The sequence below is a fragment of the Punica granatum genome, unplaced genomic scaffold (genome assembly GCF_007655135.1).
Source record: "Punica granatum isolate Tunisia-2019 unplaced genomic scaffold, ASM765513v2 Contig00015, whole genome shotgun sequence".
Classification (NCBI taxonomy): Eukaryota; Viridiplantae; Streptophyta; class Magnoliopsida; order Myrtales; family Lythraceae; genus Punica; species Punica granatum.
In genome coordinates this window covers 120-16,468 of record NW_022204036.1, presented here as the reverse complement: position 1 = coordinate 16,468, position 16,349 = coordinate 120, and the positions used below count along the sequence as shown (strand labels likewise).

General features: G+C 40.9%; 2 protein-coding genes across 2 annotated transcripts; both read left to right on the top strand.

The window, feature by feature from the left end:
- The first annotated feature begins 1,373 nt into the window (after nt 1–1,373).
- Nucleotides 1,374–5,206, top strand: LOC116189765 (receptor-like protein Cf-9 homolog). Its single transcript, XM_031519491.1, has 7 exons — nt 1,374–1,681; nt 2,552–2,824; nt 2,906–3,377; nt 4,084–4,290; nt 4,389–4,514; nt 4,663–4,743; nt 4,904–5,206. Exons 1-7 carry the CDS (start codon nt 1,374–1,376, stop codon nt 5,204–5,206), a joined length of 1,770 nt encoding a protein of 589 aa, XP_031375351.1.
- A 2,598-nt stretch (nt 5,207–7,804) lies between these two features.
- LOC116189764 (receptor-like protein 43) lies at nt 7,805–9,574 on the top strand. Its single transcript, XM_031519489.1, has one exon. It carries the CDS (start codon nt 7,805–7,807, stop codon nt 9,572–9,574), a length of 1,770 nt encoding a protein of 589 aa, XP_031375349.1.
- The last annotated feature ends 6,775 nt before the right edge of the window (nt 9,575–16,349 follow it).

Here is a 16,349-nt window from a genome sequence, read left to right as displayed (position 1 = left end):
GCGGTTTGCACTTATGTTATTTTTCTTTTTTGATAATCTTATGCATATTATTAAATATATATACATATATTCCGTTAATATGAAATTAACCGAATATATCGATATTGGTTGGATCTTCCTTTCTACTTATATCTATGCAAAAGAATCGATATATATATATATATATACATAGTTTTTTTTAATGTCCTTTCTACTTATATGGCCATGCAATATATATTTGTAAGAATTGATATATATTTTGCTCTATATTCTTAAAAAATTTCTTTAATACATAAAATATGATGTGGCAAAGCAAAATAGCTCCGTTTTTTATTTTTGATAATATGACGGCATAAAAATTCGGCTCATACTTTGTTTTAATATATATATATATATATATATATAGATAACGCAATTGAAGGTGAGAAAGAGTGGAAGGGTAATATTTGTCCACTTTTTTTTTTACTAACCCGGGGTGTCCAGCCTTTGTCTGACTAATCCCTGGGGCTCTGTGAACCCCCGGCAGCGCACAGAGCGGGTAATAACGCCAAAAGCGCTCCGGTGGCCCTAAAAGGATTCAAACCCTGGATTGAGTGCAAGTTTAGGCGCACCTTAACCACTAGATCAAAACCCTTTGAGGTTATATATGTCCACTTAATATTGCTATCCGCACTCTTTTTTTTTTCTAGTGTCAACCTCTTCCAATTCACATTGAATCACATTATTTTGTTTCTTTTTCAAATCTACGTCCAATGCTAACTTTTTATTTTTCATAAATTTTTTTCTTCTCACAAATCAATGCATCCATGGGTGTATTGAAAAAAAAAATCATCATAGTTGGTGCTGGCTAACTCATTTGATGATGCTAAATGAAAAAGTTGATCTGATTTGTTGACTGCACTGCAGCATACCATGTCAAATGGTTCAAGTAATCAAATCTAATTATCAAATCAAATTGATCTGTGTGATGGATGACAGCATTTCCCTGGTCCACGCCTGAGTCTACTGGGAGTTTTTGTGGAAATCTCGTTCTCTCCGTTTTCTTCTGGCGGCTGTATTGTGGAAATATCAATGCTGCTGCAATATACAAATGCTATACAAGTGACTAAGAAATTTCAATGTATTCTATGCAACACTACATAATGATAATTAGTATTATCCGTAGGGTCGGCCCCACGAGGGAGAGATATATTGAACCATTTGCGCATTTGTTATCAACGAAACTTTGACACAGCATTTTCTATACGAAGGGCACACTCTTTCAGTGGTTCTCAGAAACCATATACCGAACATGAGGATTTGCCGCATGATACTTCTTTTGCTCCTGCAGTTTATGGTTGCTTTAACCGTATCATTACCTTCTACCTTTCCGCCTGAGCTTTCAAATCACGACGATGAGTGCAGAGCTCTGCTCGACTTCGGTAATTCATTCATCATCTCCAGAAATGCCTCTTAAGGCAAGCTGTGATATTTTCTCCCCTGCCTCCTATCCGAAGACAGCATCATGGACGAAAGCCGCAGATTGCTGTCTGTGGGATGGGGTGGCCTGTGATGGAGCGACGAGAGAAGTGATTGGCCTTCATCTGAGTTGCAGCTGGCTTCAAGGAACCCTCCATTCTAACAGCACCCTTTTTTCGCTTCGCAGTCTTTGGAAACTCAACCTTGCTGGAAAAGATTTTGGTGGCTCTCAAATTTCATCCAGGTTTGGCATTTTTGCTAGAATGAGACATCTTAATCTATCTCAATCCGGGTTATCTGGACTCATTCCATTGGAAATGTGCCACCACTCCAAGCTACTTTCCCTCGATCTCTCGGGCAGCTACGACGCTAAATACCCTCCAAGACTTGAGAACCAATTTTTGAAAAGGCTCGTCCAGAACTCGACCGACCTTAGAGAGCTTGTTCACGATTGTACTGACGTGTTGAGAATTTCGCCCGTTTCCATAAGAAACATTTCTTCCCCCTTGACACATTTAAGTATTACTAGTAGCTCTTTGAGGGGCATATTCCCGACTAACATTTTCGATCTCCCGAACTTCTGCACTCTCTACTTGCCCTATAACCCCGATCTAAAGGGCACTCTTCCCCAAATAAACTGGACCAGTCCGCTTGTTCCCTTGCATCTAGAACTAGAATCGACGACTTTAAGAGGGAAACGTAGCTCCGTTTGTTTTCAAAATCGTGATTTAAGATTTTAATTTTAACTTTAACTCAAAACACTATACAACAAAACACACATTTCAAAAGTCAAATTGGTGGGCCCCATATATTATTAAAATACAATCTCATTATAATTAATTATCTCTACCTTCCATTCATTTTATATTTCAAAAGTCAAACTGGTGGGCCCCATATATTTTTGTCTTCTTCTACAATCACAATCACAATCACAAATTCGTGACTTTAACTCCGAAAACAAACGCATTGTAACAGAATCTATTGTTGGTGATGGGCCTCCCCCAATGGGGGCCCAAGAAAGCCCAAGCAAACATTTGGTCCAGCCCATGGAATGAAGCAGTGCCTGCCTCCCCCTTTTCTGGTCATGACAGACGTTAACTGTCATGGATGGCAGATTGCTTATAAATATAAGGAGGGGGCAGCAGAACGAAGAGGAGAAGACCGCACGATCAGACACCCGAGTTTTCCAGACATTATCACCTGGCGCCCTATGTGGGAACCATGAGCAGCTCAGGATCTTGGACCTTTCATCGAGCAACCTGAGTGGTGCCCTAGAGTTCGAAACAATGTTCTCGAAGCTCAAAAATGGCATACTCCTCTGGCTCCCATCAAAGTTGCGACTGCTAGTGCAAAACAATGGGAACTGCTCCTTCCCAAATCTCGACATGTTAGTACTCTCTGATTGCAGCTTAACCGAATTTCCATATTTCTTGAGTTCTTAAGAACTTGGCTTGCTGGACCTGTCAAGAAACATGATTGAGGGGCAGATTCCTCAATGGTTATTTAGCATAGGGATTGATACCTTGGAGTTCTTAGTTCTATCTGATAACAAGATTACCGGAGTCATGTCCCAATTCCCTTGGAATTGTATAGATTTCGCTCTCCTTAGTGGAGACTTCCTGGAGGGACCGCTCCCAGCCCTGCCACCTACAACTTACTTATCTGATGTCTCAAACAACAAAATCTCCGGAGACATCCCATCTTCATTTTGTGGAGTAAGTTCATTAAGAGATCTGGTTCTGTCAAATAACAATCTCAGCGGCACCGTTCGGGAATGTTTTGGGAATTTGACTAATCTGGGGCGGTTGAATTTGGGCGGCAATCAGCTAGAGGGTCCATTGCCGAGATCTCTTGCAAACTGTACAATATTAGTAGATGTAGATATCAGCAAAAATGAAATTTCTGACACTTTTCCATACTGGCTGATTATCCGTGTTGAGGTGTTGAGGAGTAAAATATGATAAATTCCACATCGGAAAAGAAAAGGAAAATCTATGAGTTAATATGTTACTTGGGTACCACCACTTATCAGCTTGAGCTTTTAAGTGGATATGGGCACAGGTCCGTATAAACCCAATAAAAATTTAATATGGTATCAGAGCCCTGATTACGCGTAGCGCGCCCACGCGCATATGCGCACCCATGTCACGCTAGGCCCAATATGTCGAGTGCAGCCAAGAGTGCGCCTCGCCCAAGCACGGAAGATGAGCCCGGCTCAAGGTCAATTGTTGAGGGCAGGTGTTTAAGGGCACGTGACAACGTGTAGACAGATATAAACCACACGTTGCACGTGAGAGTGGGTGTTGAGGCGTTGCACGTGAGGGCGGGTGTTGAGGTGTTGAGGAGTAAAATAGGATAAATTCCACATCGAAAAAGAAAAGGAAAATCTATGGGTTAATATGTAGCTTGGGTACCACCACTTATTAGCTTGAGTTTTTAAGTGGATATGGGCCCAGGTCCGTATAAGCCCATTAGAAATTTAATAATCCCCAACTTAAGATCTCTTGATTTGCAGTCAAACAAGTTTTATGGTTTCATTAAATCCGAAAAAAATCCGTTTTTCCTCGGTCAGCTAGAGTACTTCTCTATCACTGCAAATAACTTCTGTGGTCTGTTGCCAGTAGTGAACTTCTTTTCAAATTCTAGATCTCGATCATTGATTTATCAAATAATGGTTGCAAAGGTCCCGTACCAATTCCACCCCCGGCAATTGGTTTCTATCCTGTGTCTGGAAATGAGTTTATGGGTGAGATTACGTCTTCAATCCGCAATGCTACTGGTCTTGAGGTCATCAACTTGTCTAACAACAGCCTGAGTGGCACCATCCCTAGTGTCTTGCAAATTCCAATACCAGTCTATTAGTGCTCAATCTTCAAATGAACAAGTCTGTCAGCCAAATTCCTAAAATGTTTGTCCCAGAGAACAAATTGACGTCCATTGATTTGAGTCAGAATCAACTTGGGGGTGCACTACCACGATCTTTGGCAAATTGCAAGAACATGGAGGTCCTTGATCTCGGCAACAACTACTTGGAGGATCGCTTCTCTGTGTGGTTAGATGCTCTTCCTGAGCTGCAGGTCCTTGTTCTGAGATCCAACAGTTTCCTTGGCCCTTTAAATTGTTCCAAGAACACAGATCACCCCTTCGCGAATATCTCTTTAATGTTCGATTCTACTCTCCGACAACAACTTCTCTGGTCCTTTACCGATTACAATCATCGTCAAGGCAAATGCCATGAAGAATGAAGAGAAAGGAGGTCTGCAGTACATGAAGAGTAGACGCTATGGTTACCAAGATTCTGTCAAGGTCATCATGAAAGGGATGGAGGGAGAGTAGGTTAGAATTTTGACCGTGTTCACGACTCTTGACATGTCTAGGAATCCTTTGAAGGACTGATTCCAGAAGCCGTTGGATATCTGAAGGCCCTTAGAGGGCTCAGCTTTTGTCACAACACTCTTACGGGCAGAATCCCTTCTTCTGTAATCTCGAGTGGCTGGACCTCTCCTCAAACAAGCTCACTGGGCAGATTCCTACAGCATTAGCAGAGTTAGCATCACTATCCTACTTGAATCTCTCGGTAGATCAACTCACAGAGCCCATCCCTCAGAGCACACAATTCGACACATTCAACCGTGACTCTTTCGATGGAAATCCCAGATTATGCTGGCATCCCTTGCCACAAGCATGTGGAGATGATGCACAACCCTCAACAACTTCCCCAGATGAAGAAGGAATGAACTCGGGAACCAGATCGAATGGAGAGCTGTAGTCATGGGCTATGGATGCGGTGTTGGATTCGAGATTTCAGGGGGATATATCATGCTAGAGACAGGGAGACCGAGGTGGCTGGTGAAGATGGTTGAGAGGAAACAAACCGGCCAACGAGAACTGCTATTCCAAGAAATCACACAAGGTAATGTTTACTGCAAATTCTTCCTTTAGGTCATGAATTGCACATCTTCTAGAAACATATTTGCCCTTCGATCTCATGCTGTTCATATTTTATTCTGCAGTTTTCTCTATCTAAGTTCGGTTAATCTGTAAGAACTTTGCACCTATAACAACCTTGATTTTCATCCTGAACCCTTTTTGTTTTTGAATCTCCATGCAAAACCTTGTGAATCAGGAGAAGCCGAGGTCAATAAACTGGGCAAACCAACAAAGAGACAGGGGTTATCTCCAAACAGCTGATGCGCAAAAGAGCTTTTGATGAAGTCGGGAATCTTCAGAGCCCTCTTTGCTAGAATAATGTTGCTACTATAATGAGTTCCTGGACATATGTAACAGAGTTCTTCCATTTTTCATGCTATTCATAAGCACGCACTTGTATGGTATTACAGGATATGTTTTATAGGCATGTTTTCTGAGGTGATTCCTATTACTGAAAATGAAGAGAGAGAACTGGAAAATACTCCGGGATGAAGAGGATAAAGTTAGAGCTTGTTCTGGTAATCTGCACACAGATGCACCTGCTATTGTGCGTAAACTGGCATCGAAATAATATAACCACCAATGAACATGTTGATTACCCTGAAGAAGTACCCATAAGCAGAACGATTGCAATAATAGTACCTGCAAAATCGCAAATATAAATATCCTGTAGGTGACAGATCTACTCTTCTTGACATATATTCTCGATCTTTTCCCCGTTTTAACTTACAATTTTTGTTTTCAGGGCTCACCGTGACATTTGTGCTTCCCCTTCCAAATTCAGAACCAACTTCAGCAATCTCCTTCTCACCAAAACTCGCATGAATTGAGTGACTGAATTAATATGAGTTACTTGCTGCAGCCAAACTGGAAAACAAGGCCGAAGCCCCTGGAGCATATTAGTCACAATTTAGCAAAGCTATCCCGAGCTGGCCTTCCTAAGTTGTCTCAGATTGTCACGACGGCAATCACCTTGACTCAACCGTGTCTGACACTTCGATTCGGGTATATATAAGTTTTACTGCTACTGGCTTAACTCATTCAATTGACGATGCACATGGAATATGTAAAACTGATCGGAGATGGGGGGACCGTACTGTAGTAGCTTTCATAACCGCTTCGAATGATTGAACTAATCCAAATGGAGGTCAGGATCAAGCGGACTGCACGTAGTGGTCAACGCCTTAGTCAGCTGGAAATTTGTGAGGAGAAAACAGACACTTCCATTTTTTTCTCCCTTTCTTTGTTGACTACTTGGTGAGGAAAGTGACTGGGAAGAATTCCACGACACATACTAAATTCAGCACGTTATGGGGTTAATAATTTCAGCGATATATCCTTGATAATTCATTCCATCTTAAACACATCAAATTTCATCTTCAGTCAGTATTACTCACAAGACAAGATGATCAACGTTTGGCTCTTTCCCTGCCTCCTGATCTCTTTCCTGTTATACTCCTCCATTGCTGTTTCGGTTCCCAAGATATCATCCCCTTCGTCCCAACATCTGAGCCATATGGGAGAGTGTGAAGCCCTGCTTCAGTTCAGCCATTCATTCATCATCATGAGAAATGCCTCTGGATATGGCTGCGGCAATACCTACACTTCCTCTGTTTGCTGCTCCGTCACTTCATATCCAAAGACAGCCTCGTGGAAGAATGGCACTGGTTGCTGCTCGTGGGATGGGGTCACATGCCACAGAGCGACTAATTACGTGACTGGACTTGACCTCAGCCGCAGCTGGCTCCAAGGGACCTTCCATTCCAACAGCATGCTCTTTTCGCTCCCCAATCTTCGATGGCTCAACCTAGCTGGTTGCAATTTCTATGGCTCACAAATTTCACCCAAGTTCGGTACCTTTACAGAAATGACCCATCTCAATCAATCTAATTTTGGATTCTCGGGCCGTGTTCCTCTGGAAATATCTCACCTTTCCAGACTAGTTTCACTCGATCTCTCTAACTCTAATCCCATTGGTCTTGTAGCAATAGAAAATCATAGTTTCAAAAGGATTGTGCATAATCTCAGTCAACTGAGAGAACTTGTTCTCGAAGGTACCGATATGTCTAGAATTTCTACTATTTCCCTCGCAGACTTCCTTCCACTCTGACATCTTTGAGCCTTGGATTCTGTGATCTGCGTGGGATATTCCCACTTGCCATCTTCCATTTCGCAAACCTCCGCGGCCTCTCTCTTTTTCAGAATATTTATCCTAAAGGCACTATTTCTCGAGCAAACTGGACCAGTCCGCTCATATCCTTGGATCTATCAGATACAAACTTCCACGGGTCAATTCCTACTTCACTGAGGAATCTGACATCTGTGGAACATTTGGACCTCTGGTACTGGTCCAATCCCACCGACACTTGGAAACCTTGACCACCTCACCCACTTGGACCTTGGAGGTGACGAGCTCAGTGGCACCGTGGACTTTGAAATGTTCTCAACACTGAAAGATCTCCAGTACCTTTACCTTCCACAGAACCTCAATGTGTTGTTGCAAAGTGATGGGAACTTATCCTTCCCAAAGCTCAAGGTGTTGAATTTGTTCGGTTGCAACCTGACCGGGTTCCCATATTTCTTGAGTTCTTCGGAAAATTTGGAAGTATTGCTCCTTAATGGGAACATGATCAGTGGACGGATTCCTGAATGGTTTTGGAGAGTAGGGAGGGACACATTGACACTCTTGGATCTCTCATCTAATAATTTCGCAGGAGAGATCCCATCATCAATCTGTGAAATGAGTTCACTACAAGAACTTGAGGTCTCAAATAACAGACTCAACGACACTTTTCCGAGATGTTTGAGAAATTTAAGCAGCCTCTCCAGCTTGCATTTGAGCAAAGTTCTATTTCGAGGTCCTCTGCCAAAATCTCTTGGAAATTGTACGAGCTTAGTGCGCTTAAATGTCAGTTATAATGAAATATATGACACCTTCCCATGCTGGTTAAATGGTAGCGGCAGATTGAGGATTCTAGATTTACAGCAGAACAAGTTTCATGGAGTTGTTGAAGATCCCCTCCCTCCGCAGCTTTCATACTTAAGGCTCTCCAACAACCATTTTTCTGGAGAGTTGCCAATAATTTTCTCTATGAATTCAACAATTTATTTTGTTGACTTAGCTATTAATAATTTTGACGGACCACTCCCAATTCCACCTCCCACTATTTGGTTCTATTCCATTTCGAACAACAAGTTCAGTGGACACACTCCTTATCAGATATGCAGAGCCACGGGGCTAAATGTCATCGACCTATCCAATAACATGTTGACGGGCACCCTTCCTTATTGCTTTAAAAATTTCATTGCCCACCTATCAGTATTGGATCTTCGAGCAAATAAGTTTGTTGGTGGTTTACGTGAAATATTTGTCCAAGAGACCAGCTTGAGGACGATCCGCTTGAGTCAAAATCAACTTGAAGGAACCCTGCCGCGATCTTTAGAATATTGCAAGAACTTAGAAGTTCTGGATCTAAGTGAAAATGAGTTGGAGGGCAGCTTCCCTTATTGGTTGGATACTCTTCCAAAGTTGCAAGTACTTGTCTTGAGATCCAACAAGTTTTGTGGTCCGATTGATAGTTCCAAGAGAAATAATCATCCCTTCCCGAAACTGCGCATTTTCGACCTCTCCAACAATAAGTTTTATGGTCCTTTGCCAGCTAAGTACATTGCGAAACTAAAAGCCATGAAGAATGAAGTGAGAGGTGGTTTGCAATACATGGGCGATGAATACTATCAAGATTCTATTGTGGTGGAGATGAAGGGGCTGAAGATGGAGCTGGTGAAAATTCTGACCTTGTTTACAACCATCAACTTCTCAATCAACTTCTTCGAAGGAGAGATTCCAGACTTAATTGGAGATCTGAAGGCACTCAAGGGACTCAATTTTTCTCACAACAGTCTAAGTGGTAACATTCCTTTTTCTATGGGAAATCTGACTAATCTTGAGTGGTTGGACCTCTCCTCGAACAAGCTCGCCGGGAAGATCCCCAGAGGATTGGCAGATCTTGCGTCACTCTCCTACTTGAATCTCTTAAACAAACAGCTTGTGGGACAGATTCCTCAAAGCACACAGTTCGACACTGTCAACCGCTCCTTTGACTGGAATTCGGGATTGTGTGGACATCCCTTACCAAAGGCACGCGGGAACGATGCAATACAAACGCACCCCTCAACTTCCCATGAGGAAGAAGAGAAATGGGATTGAGCGGAGAGCAGTGCCGATGGGCTATGGATGTGGACTAGCACTTGGGATTTCAGCTGGGTACATCATGCTGCAGACCAGGAGACCGAGATGGTTAGCAAGAATGGTCGAGAGGAAACGACCCAGGAAAGCAAGCAGAACAAAGAAGAATGCTGCCTCGAGAAATCATGCAAGGTACTTATTTCATGACAAGTTATTTCATAATATATTATGGGATTACATGGCTGCGAACATGTCTGTGTGTCTTCACTAGGACAACATTCAATTTTCATGATGTAGCTTTCGTTTCTCTAATTAAATTTTCTTGAGGAAAAATTAATTGTAAATCATTCAGGAGGAGCACCAGAGGCCGGTGAAGTGGGCGTGCAGCGGGGCAAAGAATGGCTGGCGGAGTCTTCGAACTACAGTAAATCTGAGTTCTCGTAATGTTTAGTCTGGTATTGATGCGTGTTCCTTTTTTTTTTTTTGGAATAATTTATGACTCTTTTATCTGTTATAAAAAATGTACACTCATCTAAGAGAAGCTCAAAGAACAAAACAGCAAAAGAAAGATTACAGATCAAAATTGCAGCATCGAGCCTCAATTGATGAATTGATGAAGCTCAATTGATGCGTGTTCTTAGATGAAACACGACAGAATTTCTCTGTTTTTTGAGGCATGTTCTTATTTCAAGGCAATGAACCTTCTTATTAATTTCTTCATCAATTCATACATAAAGTGGGTGTGCGTGGACATCGAAGAAGACTTGTTTGACTCGAACTCTGAACTATCTAGTAGCAGTCGTCTTCTCCCGTTACATCCATATTCAATTCATTCATTGCCACTTGAGATACTTCTGAAGCATACTCTTTCCCTTTCACTTCCTCCTCTCTTTACTCCAAAGCCATTCTATAGATATTCCTGCTTTTCCCACCACTAGTAGCACATCATCTCGTTCTTATTCGTCCCAACAGTTGAGCCTTGTAGATTAGTGTGATGCCCTGCTCCGGCTCAGCAATTTATTTATCCTAACAGAATATGCGTCATTATAATGTGACTTTCCCTCAGTCACATCATATGCAAAGATGGCCTTATGGAAGAACAGCACTGACTACTGCTCGTGCGATGGGATCACATGCCATAGAGCAACCACTTACGTGATTGGCCTCAACTTCAGTTGCAGTCAGCTCCAAGGAGGCCCCCATTACAACAGCACCCCCTTTTTGCTCCCTGATGTTTGGTTCAACCTCTCAGGTAACGATTTCAATGGCTCACAAATTTCGCCCAACATTGGTGGTTTTACAAGATTGTCACACCTCAATCTCTCTTCATCTGGATTCTCAGGGCCTGTTCCTCTTTAAAATATCTCTCAGGCTTAATGGGGGATCCCAAGAGGTTTGGCAAATCTTTCATCACTCTCATGGTTGAATCTCTCAAATCACCAGCTCAAGGGACAGGACAACAAAGCACGCAATTCGACACTTTCGGCTACTCCTTTGATAGGAATCTTGGATTGTGTGGCCATGCTTTGCGAAAAGAATGCGGTAATGATCAAGACAAACAGACCTCTCTACTTCCCATGAAGAAGAAGAGACAGAGTCTGGTAGTATGATTGAATAGAGGGGGTTTTAATGAGCTACGGATGCGGACTTTCCTTTGGGATTTCAGCAGGTTACATTATGCTGGAGACCAGGGGTCTAGGAGACCAATATGCTTAGAGAGAATGGTCACGAGGCAACGACCCAGGAAAAAAAATAGGCCGAAGAAGAATGTGCCACCTACAAATAATCGAGGTATTTTTCACAAAAAAACTCTCCCTTTAATTCTATGTCCATCGCCATCACTAACCATCTTAATATTTCTTAAGGTTCTGCATTGCTACTGAGCAACAGAACTTACTCGTCTTTTGTTATGCATCTTTCATTCCTCTAATTTAATTTTGTCAATGAGAAATTATAAATCATTCAGGAGGAGCGCCAGACGCCAATCAATGGGTGGCAAGACGGAATTTAACAGATGGAATCTTCCAAAAACGAGGAATCTGAGTTCTTGTACTGCTTTATAGAAAACAACGGAGTGCGTCTGCTTTGTCAATGCTCTTATATCATATCTCTGGTATTATACTGTAAATCTAATTACGAAGATTGGAGAAATCTTCATCTTCTTTTTGTTCTTCTTATTCCCCTCAATTTTTTTTTGGCTAAATCTTCTTATTCCCCTTTAATATATACTATAGGCAGCTCTACATGTTGCGTGGGTTTATCAAAAATTAATAAAGTATAGTTTATTCGAGTTTTATGAAGAAATGTTTTAATTTACTTGGATATATATTTTTAAATTGTTTTTAATATTTTATTCACGATGGATAATTTTTTTATTTTTTAAAGAAATATTTCATATCTTCTTGATTACGCACATAGTATTAGACGATATCCTACCGACATAGGATATTGAAAAGTGCGAAGAGACAGTGATAGAAATGGAAGGATACACCAACATTCGATCAAGAATTAAACAGTCCGAGCAACCGGAAAGACGTTTAACCACTAGCTCAAGGTTTCAAAAAAGTAAGTCATGACGCATTCTCGCATCGCACTTCGGTTTTAATATATTATAATTGATTGATTAGGAAGACAAGAGGAATCTTCATCTTCTCTTCTTGTTTTTCTTTCTCCCCTTTAATTGATTCTGTAAAGACCAAGCAGCGCTCCCTTAGCTGTCCCTTGTCAGCACAAAACAATCACCTCGACCCCGAGCAGCAATGGCAGACACTTACAGTGGCTCATCGATCGGAAGCCTCTTCTCAGGCAAATATCATCGCTTCAACAGCATACAGTGATCGAGCACAATGGATCCAGGCTGTCACCACAGTACCTGGGTGTTGGTGTTGGCCGGAATACGAGTAACTGGATGACTTTGAACAGTCAGTCAATGCCTTTGGTCTTTATTTGCATCAATTTAATGTGGTTGAAGAAAATTCTGCAAAATAAGAAGGCAGAGACATATATTTATCCTTATTAGGCTGTCGATAGTCATAAATCAAAGAAAAAGGCTGTTAACTTCTTTATAATCTAACAGAGAAGAGCTTGTTTGAAGTCGATGAACCATCTTTTCTGAATATGTCTCATTATCCGCATCGAATCATTGCATAAGTATTCTCATTAGACAGATTCTTCATGCATGTGTTGAGTCAGGGAATTTGAAATAATTGCATTGCTTGCTGTCAACAAAAAAATATTGTTAGCCTGACTTTAGGTATCAATTGATGTCATTATCAGCTTACAGCTTAACAGATGGGATAGGACACATTGATGATATATGTTGCGAACATACGATAGCATAATTTTGAAATTATGAATCATGCCGGTAAACACCATTATAACAGAAGTGTATCTAATATAGACTTCTGTAACTATTCTAGTTTTGCTACTGGAGGCAAGTGCTCATTGTGTGGAGCTGAATGAGATTAGTCATTTTCCAAACCAACCCTTCCTACGAGATATTAGTACCGAATGGAGTGCCATTACTTGATATGTATAATGACTCATTTTAAGTATTACCACTCTTCCTGGTCACGTGTCTTTTTGTACTCTATCTGATTTAAGACCACATATTTTCAAGTTTGTATTCTCTCATTGATATATGGTCTCCAGTCACTGTTGTAACTTGTAGTACGTGGATGTCTGGATCTGTATTGAAGATCATGTAATAAGAAGTAGAATTTTAGAAGTTTAAATTCATAAGTCCGGATGAGTGTGAATTCCTTTTATATATATATATACATAAGTTAAGAGTCTAGAGTTTAAGCTAAAATTATATCTATTCTCACGCTTACCATTTAACAGAAAACAACCAAATGACCACACAAGAACTTACCGATTTCTGAAATTTGACACAGACGAACGCTCTCAAGTTTGGCCCAAATTGAATTGAGAAAAGAATTAATTCCCCATTCAAGATCTAATAGCTAAGCTTTGGTACCATTTGTGACGTTCTGTTTCCAATCCCTGGTCATGACAATTGCTCGATTCCAAGTCCCGGTCGCCACTCTCATTCCCCTTCTCAATCTCAGTCTCTCATGATCTCTTCTCCCTCCCCCATATTCCCTGAGAGATGAAGGCAAAAGACAGTCTCTCCGCAACGTGTGGAATCGGACGAGGTTTTAAGGGAAGTAATTTGGGGAAGAAAAATCCATAATTGCACATAGTACTTAATAAGAAATAATTCATCTCGTTAAATAATGATAGATTCGTAATAAAATATAATAATTAATCCATATATTTATTGTCGCAATAAAAAAATCATGGATCTTACAGTAACCACCTTGATATTTCTAAAGTTTCTGCATTGATGAACCCAATTGTACATCCTCGATTTCTATTATGTATGCAGCTTTCATTCCTCTAATTAATTCAATTTTATAAATGGGAAATTATAAATCTCTCAGGAGGAGCATGAGAAGCCGATAAATGGGTGGCAACGTGGAATTTGGCAGATGGAAACTTCCAAAACGGGGAGTCTGAGTTCTTGTCATTTTTGTAAATGCTCTTGCATCATATCTTTGTTATTCTACTGTAAATCTCATTACGAAGACGGGAGAAATCTCCGTCTTCTTCTTGTTTTTCATTTTCCTCTTCAATACTATTGTGATTTTGTGAGACTGAATCTGGGCTCCCTCGGGCATCCCTTGTCAGCATGAAAAAAAAAAATCACATTTACCCCTGAGCACCTATTTGACAGTAATCCCTTGTTTAATAAACCTCCATAACCCTCAATAACTCGCAATCCAGACAAGCTGTAAACGATGATCGAGATGTAGATGAGATCCCGCCATGGATATAATTTGCCAGTCCCTGGATGGTGGTGTCGGTCGGAATGCCAGTGAGTGGATGACTTTGACTAGTCAGTCAAAGCCTTTGGTCTTCCATCATTTTAGCGGTTGAAGAACATTCTGCACGATAAGAAGCCAAAGACATAAATCCTTATTATGCTGTCAATTTCTTTACAATAACAGGAAAGAGCTTATTTTCAAGTCAATGGTCCATCTTAATCTCTTTATCTAAGTGGGTGTATAAAGTTGGGTAAAGTTGGACATAACTATCTCTGTTTCATTATCCACATCGAATCATCGCATAACAAATCACATCGTACTGTTTTCATTCTTAGAAAAACGTAAAACAATCACAATTCGTGCCTAAGAGTCTCATACTTTTGAGCCATATCGGTGAGGTGATGCCTTGCTTTTTACGGTGCACCACGCCCAATGAGCCCCAACCAATCCAGGTCCGAGCTTGGTCGGCTTAGTAAGAGATAAATTTCTCACACTCGTAAATTTTCTATATTCACAATATTCAAACCCAAGATCTTTATTTAAAGAAAACAAGCGTCAAACCACTGGTACAAAGTCTCAGACAAATTCTGCATTCATATGCAGAGTTGCGTCATTGATATGATTGCATTGCTTGCTGTTAACATTAAGAATTCTTCAGTCTTGGAAACTGCAATAGGTTCACTAAGCACGTCTTCTGACAACTTTTACAATAATAAAGAGTAATGTGGCCGTAAAGACCATGTTAGTGTGACTTTAGGGCATTGATTGTTGTTATTTTCTTACTGATTGACATATAGGCGAAGACACATTGATGATATGTTCTGGTAATTCCGAATTATGAATCGGGCTGATAAATGCCATTATAACCAAAATATATTTACCGTACAAAACAAGAAGTGCAACTTCTTCACATGGATTAATTCTTAGTAGCTCTGTCATACGGAGTAATAAGCTGAAAATGACAGCATGGAAGAGTCGGTCGAAAGAATAATTAAGACAACGACCAAGGAAACAAAGCTAATGAATGACTTACTCAGTCTTTACTCTGATTTGATCATCCAGGAAGAAAACCAAGAAGTGCACTTGGGGCTGGGGTGTCTTCTTAATTAGAAAAATATAGATGTTCTCCAACTATATATATTCACCTATATTCCTTAATTCATCTATGCGATCCAACCCAAAATTTCATCAGCAGTCAGTAATCAGCATTTGCTGAGAAGACAAGATGAGGATGATGAATAATATTCAGGTCTTCCCCTTCCTCCTCCTCTGTTTCCTCTTAGTACACCTTTCTGTAATTGTTGCTGTTCCTGACGTTCCCACCAGTACTAGTAGTAAGACGTCATCCCATCAGTTGAGCCATACCGATGAGTGCAATGCATTGGTTCAGTTCAGCAACTCATTTGTCATCACATGGGATGCCTCTCAAGACTGAGACTATCTGATCACTTCTCCGAAGACGGCCTCGTGGAAGAACAGCACTGATTGCTGCTTGTGGGAGGGGGTCACATGCCACACAGAATCAAATTATGTGATCGGCCTCGACCTGAGTTGCAGTTGGCTCCAAGGACCCCTCTATTCCAACAGCACCCTCTTTTCACTCCAAAATCTTCAGCAGCTCAACCTAGGAGGAAATGATTTCAAACGATTTACAAATTTCACCCAGCTTCAGTACTTTTACAAGATTGGCACACCTCAATCTCTCTCATTCTGGATTCTGAGGTTCCTTTCCTCCGGAGAAAATATCTTACCTTTCTGGACTAGTTTCACTTGATCTCTCAGGTTACTATGTTGAAGGTGGTGTTCCAATGAAGAAAGATCATGAATTCAGATGGCTTGCACGAAATCTCACTCACTCAGAGAGAACTTGTTCTTGATAGTACCGATATGTCTGGAGTCTCTCCTATTTCCCTCACCAACCTCTCTTCGACTCTCACTTCTTTGAGTCTTTCTGATTGCTCTCTCCA